At 46.8% G+C, this 9,997-nt stretch overlaps 1 protein-coding gene across 8 annotated transcripts in view; it reads right to left on the bottom strand.

The window, feature by feature from the left end:
- Positions 1–2,661: 2,661 nt before the first annotated feature.
- Positions 2,662–9,997, bottom strand: part of LOC140426675 (2-5A-dependent ribonuclease-like) — an 81,594-nt gene continuing 74,258 nt past the window's right edge. For all 8 annotated transcript variants that reach the window (XM_072511762.1, XM_072511763.1, XM_072511765.1 and 5 more), the window contains one exon: positions 2,662–4,684. In XM_072511762.1, coding sequence (XP_072367863.1) covers positions 4,564–4,684 — 121 coding nt within the window. In that variant the 3' untranslated portion in view covers positions 2,662–4,563. The remainder of the gene's footprint in view (positions 4,685–9,997) is intronic.

The following is a 9,997-nucleotide window of genomic DNA, read 5'->3' as shown; positions in this document are numbered from 1 at the left end:
TTCCCCCCTCCCACCCCCCCCGCTAGATCCCCCGCTAGCGTAATTACTCCCCCCATGTTGCTCCCAGAAGTCAGCAAACTCTGGCTGACCTCGGCTTCCCCCCGTGACCTCGGCTCGCACCGTGCGACGCCCCCTCCTTCCTGCTTCTCTATTCCCGCCATGATTATCATAGCGCGGGAACCAAGCCCGCGCTTCTCCCTTGGCCCCGCCCCCCAATGGCCAACGCCCCATCTCCTCCACCTCCCCTCCTCCCCCATCACCACCTGTGGGAGAGAGAAAAGTTACCACATCGCAGGATTAGTACACAAAACCCCTCTTTGCCCCCCACATTCGCCCCACCATTTTGTTCGAACGTTCTTTTTAATAACCCGCTCATTCCAGTTTTTCTTCCACAATAAAAGTCCACGCTTCATCCGCCGTCTCAAAGTAGTGGTGCCTCCCTCGATATGTGACCCACAGTCTTGCCGGTTGCAGCATTCCAAATTTTATCTTCTTTTTATGAAGCACCGCCTTGGCCCGATTAAAGCTCGCCCTCCTTCTCGCCACCTCCGCACTCCAGTCTTGATAAACGCGGATCACCGCGTTCTCCCATTTACTGCTCCGAGTTTTCTTCGCCCATCTAAGGACCATTTCTCTATCCTTAAAACGGAGGAATCTCACCACTATGGCTCTGGGAATTTCTCCTGCCCTCGGTCCTCGCGCCATCACTCGGTATGCTCCCTCCACCTCCAACGGACCCGCCGGGGTCTCTGCTCCCATTAACGAGTGCAACATCGTGCTCACATATGCCCCGACGTCCGCTCCCTCCACACCTTCAGGAAGACCAAGAATCCTCAGGTTGTTCCTCCTTGCGTTGTTTTCCAGTGCCTCCAACCTTTCCACACATCGTTTCTGATGTGCCTCCTGCGTCTCCGTCTTCACCACCAGGCCCTGTATGTCGTCCTCATTCTCGGCTGCCTTAGCCTTCACGACCCGAAGCTCCCGCTCCTGGGTCTTTTGTTCCTCCTTTAGCCCTTCGATCGCCTGTAGTATCGGGGCCAACAGCTCTTTCTTCATTTCCTTTTTGATCTCTTCCACACAGCATTTCAAGAACTCTTGTTGTTCAGGGCCCCATGTTAAACTGCCACCTTCCGACGCCATCTTGGTTTTTGCTTGCCTTCCTTGCCGCTGTTCTAAAGGATCCACTGCAATCTGGCCACTTTCTCCTCCTTTTTCCATCCGTATCCAGGGGGGATTCCCTTCTGGTTTACCGCACAGTGTTTTTAGCCGTCAAAATTGCCGTTGGGGCTCCTATCAAGAGCCCAAAAGTCCGTTTCACAGGGAGCTGCCGAAACGTGCGACTCAGCTGGTCATCGCCGCACCCGGAAGTCCTGTCACGACTACGCATTCTCATGTTTGGATCTAAGAGGAAGAGGATCAACCAGGCTTTTAAAAAATTATTTAGTCATGGGGTGTGGTTATCTCTGGTTGGGCCAGCATTTATTGCCCAAACCTAATTGCCTTGCTCGGCCATTTCAGAGGGTATTTAAGAGTCAACCACATTGCTGAGGGTCTGGAGTCACATGTAGGCCAGACCAGGTAAGGACGGCAGATTTCCTTCCCTAAAGGTAGGACATTAGTAATGGTTTCATGGACATCATTAGATGCTTATTTCCACATTTAGGGGCTGGTTAGCACAGTGGGCTAAACAGCTGGTTTGTTATGTAGAACAATGCCAGCAGCGTGGGTTCAATTCCCGTACCGGCCTCCCGAATAGGCGCGGAATGTGGCTACTAGGGGCTTTTCACAGTAACTTCATTGAAACCTACATGTGACAATAAGCTATTATTATTTGTATTGAATTTAAATGTCAGCGTCTGTTGTGGTAGGATTTATACCCGGATCCAAGAGCATTATGCTGGGTCTCTGGATTATTAGTCCAGTGACAATACCATTATACCATCGCCTCCCCAAGAAGCCATGACAGTGCACATGACATACACACGAAGGAGGCATTTTTTTTTTACATGTAGCATCAGATGAGCCTTTTATTCATTAAATGGATTTATACAACTTGTGACAGAAGTATATTTTATATTTCACTTCACTCACTAACAGCAAAACATTAACTGTTAAACAGTGTAACCAAGCCATACACCTTAGCCTTATAGGCCCAAACCGTAACGTATCTACTGATGACCTTTGAAGCTCGCTTCTCCTGTTATCAAATCATAGAATTTACAATGCAGAAGGAGGCCATTCGGCCCATCAAGTCTGCACCGACTCTTGGAAAGAGCACCCCACCCAAGCCGACGCCTCCACCCTATCCCCAGTAACCCCACCTAATCTTTTTCGGACACTAAGGGCAATTTACCATGGTCAAGCCACCTAACCTGCACATCTTTGGACTGTGGGAGGAAACCGGGGCACCCAGAGGAAACCCACGCAGACACGGGGAGAACGTGCAGACTCCGCACAGACAGCGGCCCAAGCCAGGAATCGAATCTGGGACCCTGGAGCTGTGAAGCAACCGTGCTAACTACTTTGCTACCATGCTGCAGATATCTTTGAGTAACAACATGTCTCGTGTATCACTGTCTTTTATGGCTCTCTTCCTGTTGAAGGCAACCTTAGGGCATTTGAGTAAAGTTATACCATCAATTCACTGAAAGACCGTGAGAGTGAGTGAACATTAGGCTTTATTAACCATGAACTCGCCTGCCAGAGTCGGCTGTACAAATGAGTGCCACCCACAGGTGGCTGGCCTATATATGGCCCCCGTGAGGGCGGAGCCCACCGGGGTTCCAGTACAGTACCTGGAAGTAGCTCGTATCACTACTTCCAGGTCATAGGTCACAATAGGTCACATCATTATACAGGCAGTTCATGCATTAGGTGAATACATTCACCACAAGTAACGTGCCCCAAGAGGTTTATTTAATTTAATTCACAGAACATGGATCCCTCTGGCAAGGCCAGTATTTGTTGCTCATCCTTAAGTGCCCTTGAGAGCAGACAACAGTCAACCACATTGCTGTGCGCTGGAGTCACATATAGGTGAGACCAGGTAAGGACGGCAGATTTCCTTCCCTAAATCCTCCTTGTCCTGCTGGTGTTTAAATATGGCACCTGGGCCTTCAAAATGACGAGGTAACTTCCAGGCCAGTAACCACCAGCCCACCCTCCGCCACACAGTTGGCCATGCAAAGCTAATTGGCTGAGTTCCACGTGAATGTTGTGACCAGCCTCTGTGCATGATGCTCTTTCATTTCCCATACTGCCATCGGGACACTGGCCACTTAAACAAAGTCCGCCCAATGACTCAATGGTCATTGCTCCATTTGAACTTGATTGGAAACTACAACTGAAGACAGATGAATTGAAATCCTAATCCCTGATATCTGGTTTCCTCAATGGGTTGATTGGTATTAAATTATTAAATTTACCAGCAGTGTACCACAGGGATCAGTGCTGGGTCCTCTGCTATTTGTGATTTTTATCAATGACTTGGAGGAGGGGGCTGAAGGGTGGGTCAGTAAATTTGCTGATGACACCAAGATTTGTGGAGTAGTGGATGAGGTGGAGGGCTGTTGTAGGCTGCAAAGAGACATTGATAGGATGCAGAGCTGGGCCGAAAAATGGCAGATGGAGTTTAACCCTGATAAGTGTGGGGTGATTCATTTTGGGAGGAAACATTTGAATACAGATTACAGGGTCAATGGCAGGGTTCTGAGGAATGTGGAGGAGCAGAGAGATCTCAAAGTTCATGTCCATAGATCTCCGAAGGTTGCCACTCAAGTGTATAGAGCTGTGAAGAAGGCCTATAGTCCTTTAGCGTTCATTAACAGGGGGCTTGAGTTTAAGAGCCGCGGGGTTATGTTGCAACTGTACGTGACCCTGGTGAGACCACATTTGGAATATTGTGTGCAGTTCTGGTCACCTCACTATAGGAAGGATGTGGAAGCATTGGAAAGGGTGCAAAGGAGATTTACCAGGATGCTGCCTGGTTTGGAGGATAGGTCTTATGAGGAAAGGTTGAGGGAGCTAGGGCTTTTCTCTTTGGAGCGGAGGAGGATGAGAGATGACTTAATAGAGGTTTATAAGATGATGAGGGGGATAGATAGAGTGGATGTTCAGAGACTATTTCCTCGGGTGGATGTAGCTGTTACAAGGGGGCATAACTATAAGGTTCAGGGTGGGAGATATAGGAGGGATGTCCGAGGTAGGTCCTTTACTCAGAGAGTGGTTAGGGTGTGGAATGGACTGCCTGCTGTGATAGTGGAGTCGGACACTTTAGGAACTTTCAAGCGGTTATTGGATAGGCACATCAGTTCTGTGCTGTACTGTTCTCTGTTCTATGTCTTGTTGGAGATGATCATTGCCTGGCACTTGTGTGGCGCAATTGTTACTTCACTGAATACACTTCAAAAGTACATCATTGACTGTTAAGCACCTTGGGATGTCCAAAGGAGATGAATGGTCCTTGTTTCTTTTATGCCATTGAAGCAAGCATGTGATTCTGTTTAATAATTCAATAGCAGAGCCAGTGGAGCGATATCAATCCTTTGAAGGCAGGAGTAAATTCTATTCCTTTGGAAAGTGCTTCTTCCACTCTGTGTCCTCCACAGCATTGTAGACAGCGATGACGAGATCGGGAAAGAATCCAAAGCAATAACTTTCTGCGCTCTTCATCAAGCTGTGTAATCTGGGGGGAAAAGCAATTAGATACTGCTGTTTTGGTATTTAACACTCAACAGGAGTCTAAATATCAATGTTAATGGCATCTCACTGATCTGCTAGTTGTACAGTTGATAAAAGTTGCCTGAGTATTTCTGGGACCTTTGAATACAAATACTGTTTAGTCCCCTCTAGACATACGCAGTTCATACAATTCCACTGCGGCCAAAAGCCCCATAGAAGCAGCTGAAACTGCAGACCGCTGTGTAAACGAGAAGGGTAGCAACCCTCACCTGTGACTCAGCAGGTTTGTCAGTTCCAGTCCCACTCCAAAGACCCGAACACAATCCAGGCCGACAGCCCAGTGCAGGGTCCAGGAAGGTGCAGAATTTCCGACGAGATTTGCGACTGAGGCCCCGTTACCCTCACACAAGGTGTAAAAAGATCCCACTGCGTTATTTCCCCAGGGTCCAACCAGTATTTATTTCCCAAGCCAACATCATTAAACGCGTCATTGTCACATTGCTGTTCGTGGAGGATTTCTGTGCACGAATTGGGCCTACATTGTAAGAATGACTATCTGCTTCATTGCAAAAGTTTATCGGCTGAAAAATGTTTTGGGAACTCCTGTGGTCATGAATGGCTCTATTTAAATGCAAGTCTTTTTCTTAGTGATTAAGTTGACGTTTAATATCCTGTTGATCATAGAATTTTTATAGAATTTACAGTGCAGAAGGAGGCCATTCGGCCCATTGAGTCTGCACCGGCTCTTTTTTTGAAAGAGCACCCTACCCAAGCCCACATCTCCACCCTATCCCCATAACCCAGTAACCCTACCCAACACTAAGGGCAATTTTGGACACGAAGGGCAATTTTGGACACTAAGGGCAATTTAGCATGGCCAATCCACCTAACCTGCACATCTTTGGACTGTGGCGGTTAGCAAAATTGCTTCACTGCTCCAGGGTTCCAGGTTCGATTCCCGGCTTGGGTCACTGTCTGTGCGGAGTCTGCACGTTCTCTCCGTGTGTGCGTGGGTTTCCTCCGGGTGCTCCGGTTTCCTCCCACATTCGAGCCGGTGCAGACTCAATGGGCCGAACGGCCTCCTTCTGCACTGTAAATTTTATGAAACATAAAATGAGTAAAATTGTCGGAATTGGAGAAAATTGTTGGGAATCATATTGATTAATGATACTATTATAACAAAGGGGATTAAGGTCAGGGACAGCAATCACAAGAGACTTCAAGGTTAGGATTGGGGAAGATGAGAAACTTTAAGCAGTAATGGGAATTACACAACGGCCCCCTGATAATAGGAATGAAGTGGCAGAATGTTTTAATTCAGAGGTTAGAGAAGCTTGTAGCAAAAGTTGTTTTAATGGAATACTTTAATTTTAAATTGATTGGGAAAAGCAGAGTAGTTCAAGTTCATAGAATCGATAGAATCCCTCCACTGCAGAAGGAGGCCATACGGCCTATCGAGTCTGCACTCACCCTCGGAAAGAGCACCCTACCTAGGCCCACTTATTCGTTCCAACCTAACCTCTGACATCTTTGGACACTGAGGGACAATTTAGCATGGTCCATTCACCTAATCTGCACAGCTTTAGGCTGTGGGAGGAAACCGGAGCACCCAGAGAACATGCAGACTCCACACAGACACTCAAGGCCAGAATTGAACCCGGGCCCCAGGTGCTGTGAGGTAGCAGTGCTAACCACTGTGCCACCATGATATCTCGAGTCCACTCAAGATATTTTTCAATGTGTTATAAATTTAACAAGAGGGCAGGCAATATTAGATTCAGCAATGAACCAGACTTTGGGTGGGTGGGGGGGGGGGGGCACTATTTTTACTAGAACAGTACTCCAGGGACACAGGGTAATGCTCTGGGAATTCAGATCGAAATCTGAACTCAGTAAAAAAAGTCTGGAATTAAAAGTTTAATGATGACAATGAAACCAATATCAATTGGCATAAAAACCCATCTGGTTCACTAATGTCCCTTCAGGGAAGGAGATCTACCGTCCCTCACCGGTCTGGCCTATACGTGACTCCAGACCAACAGCAATGTGGTTGACTCTTAACTGTCCTCTGAAATGGCTGAGCGAAACACAAAGTTCAAGGGCAATTAGGGATGGGCAACACACGCTATCTCAACCAGCAATGCCCAAAATCAAAAGGGTGCGTGAATAAGATTCATGATCTTGGTACGGTTAAGAATATGACAGACTGATGATAACAAAGTCTTCTCCGGTAAAACTACAGATGAGCAGTGGAAGATGTTCAAAAAAATAACTGAGCTCAGTACAGAACCAGCTCTACTTAAATATTTTGGTTGATAAAAGAGGTGAGAGATTACACAAACTAAAGGCAAGAGCATAAAAATGTGGGAAGAATAGTGCAAATCCAGGAGACTGAGCAAGATATAAAGAGCAGTGAAGAAAGGCAAAAAAATAGAAGAGCTGCAAAAGGGGAATATGTAAAGAAACGTGTGAGGGGTCTAAAGACTAACACATAAAGGTCTTACACGGATATGAGACGGTAAATGGTAGTCAAGGATAATGTGGGCCCTTTAACAACAGATTGGTAATACTGTAAAGGAAAAAACATGGCATGCCAGGAAAATTAATAATGAATCGAAGGCCGGAATTCACTCAGCAAGAAAACATTATTGGAAAAATAAAAACTCTAAAGGCTGCCGGACCCCTCCCCCCCCCCACTCCCCCACTCCCACCAAGGACCTAAGAGCTTTAAAGAAAGTCAGTGAGGAAATTGCAGAAGCTTTAGTCATAACCTTCCAAATCTCCCTCTATTCAGGGATTGTATCTTCAATTGGAAAAATCTCAAATGTAGCTTGATTTGTTCAGTAATGGTTAGGGATGCAACCAAGGGAATTATGGGCCTGTTGGTCGAACTTTTGAGGAATATAATTAATGGTTGAACACCTCGAGAAGTCTGAACTGATTAGGGAGAAAGCAACATTGGTTTATAATAGTAAGGCTCCATCTAATGAATCTAATTGAATATTTTGAAGAAGTTATTAATGTAGATAGACGATGTAGTCTACATGGCCAATAAGTTTTCAATACTAGTAAGAGGCTGTTAGCTAAAATTAAACATCATGGTATTAGAGTCAGATTTTTCACCTGGTTAGGGGACAGGTTTGGTGACAGAAAAAACACAATGGTTTCATTCTCGAATCTGAAAGAAATGACCAGTGATATCCCACAAGGATCTGTATAAGGATCTGTATTAATGAATGACTTAGTTGCCCATTCTAATTGCCCTTTGAACATGTTAGGCTATTTCAGAGGGCGGACATTGGTGACACGGTGGCAAGCACTGCTGCCTCACAGCGCCAGGGACCCGGGTTCAATTCCGACCTTGGGTGACTGAGTTTGAACGTTCTCCCCGTGTCTGCGTGGGTTTCCTCCTGGTGCTCCGTTTTCCTCCCATAGATATGCAGGTTAGTTGGATGGCCATGCTAAATTTCCCCTCAATGTCCTAAGGTGTGCAGGTTAGGTGGGGTTATGGCGATAGGGCGGGAGAATGGGCATAGGTATAATAGTGTTCTTTCAGAGAATCATGCAGACTCAATGGGCAGAATGGCCTCCTTCTGCACTGTAGAGATTCTACAGTGGCCAGACCAGGTAAGGATGGCAGATTTCCTTCCCTAAAGGACATTAGTGAATCAGACGGGTTTTTACGACAATCGACAATGGTTTGATGGTCACCATTACTGAGACGAGCTTTTAATTCCAGATTTAGTCATTGAATTTAAATTCCGCCAGCTGCCATGGTGGTATTTGAACCTGTGACCAGAGCCTGGGCTTCTGGATTACTAGTCCAGTGACATTACCACTAACCACGGCCTCCTCCACATTGTGCTGTGGGGCTCCATGGAACTGTATCCCAGCATGAAGTGTCCCTCAGGAGGGGAAAGGGAATGTTCAGAGCCTTGAACTTTAGTCCAGTGACATTACTACTAGATCACCACTTTCCCATTTCGTAAATGGTACTAAGCTGGGAACAGTGAACGTAGGAGTCCAGGTGCACACATCACTAAAATGGAGTAGTCAATGTCATGATATGCAAACATGCAACCAATGAACGCTCAGAATAGGACACAACCAATGGGCAGTCAGGACACTCAAAGGTGGCATCACCACAAGGGGGCATGACATAAACACAATAAAAGGGATGAGGCACTCACACCCTGCCTCTTTCCACAGAAAGACATCTAGAGAGTTAGACAGGGTTGATCAGCAGCATCACACCCCAGCACGGGCTTAGAGCAAGCTGGTACAGTTAGACTGAGTTACTACAGTTAGATTAGCAGAGAGACAAACTCATTTGAGAACTGTGTTAATAGTTCAATAAACACGTTGAACTCATTTCAGAGTTTGGAGCATCCCTTAGTTAAGACTGCACCAAGTAGCAGCCTGTGTTATCTGAAGCAGCATAACACAACAGTCAAGATACGAAAACAGTCAAGGAGCCTTCATATCTCGAGGGCTGGGACATCGCAAGAACAAAGTGTTGTTGCCGCTACATAAAGCCCTGATTAGGCCAGATGCGGTGTGCAGTCAAATTGATCGACTGGGGAGAAAATCCTTCTGCTGGTGGGTGGGCCTCGGGTAAGGGAACACAAGTTTAATATCATTCAGGGGAGAATTTAGGAGGTATTTCTTCATGACCAGGACGGAATGTGTATCCCATTTTGGAAAGAAGGATGGAAACCTCTCCAGCAAAAAGCCAGCTCAATTAATAGTTTTAAATCCGTCAGTGATAATTTTGTTTTTGCTAGCTAAGGTTACAGAGGCAAGGCAAGAGAACGGTGTTAGAAATAGGATCTGCGCGGAGCTGGTAGAATGGCTGGGGGCTCCAGTCAGGCTGGAGGAGATAGTGGAGGGCTTGAAAGCCATGCAGTCGGGGAAGGCCCCAGGGCCGGACGGGTACCCAGTCGAGTTCTATAAAAGGTTCTCCGGAATACTGGGGCCGGTGCTGTTGAAGGTCTTTAACGAGGCCAAGGGAAGAGGGGTTTTACCCCAGACGATGTCACAGGCCATGATCTCGCTCATTTTGAAAAGGGACAAGGACCCGGAGCTGTGCGGTTCTTATCGGCCGATATCCTTGTTAAATATGGATGCCGTTCAGAGTGGTGGAGGAGTGTTTTAGATACTTGGGTATTCCGATGGCGAGGGATTGGGACAGGCTACACAAATTGAACCTGGCCCGGTTGGTGGACCAGATGAAGGAGGATTTCCGGAGATGGGATGCGCTCCCGTTGTCTCTGGCGGGTAGGGTGCAGTTGTTAAAAATGACGGTCCTCCCAAGGTT

The sequence above is a fragment of the Scyliorhinus torazame genome, chromosome 7 (assembly GCF_047496885.1).
Source record: "Scyliorhinus torazame isolate Kashiwa2021f chromosome 7, sScyTor2.1, whole genome shotgun sequence".
Taxonomy (NCBI): Eukaryota; Metazoa; Chordata; class Chondrichthyes; order Carcharhiniformes; family Scyliorhinidae; genus Scyliorhinus; species Scyliorhinus torazame.
This window is presented reverse-complemented; position numbering and strand designations above follow the sequence as displayed.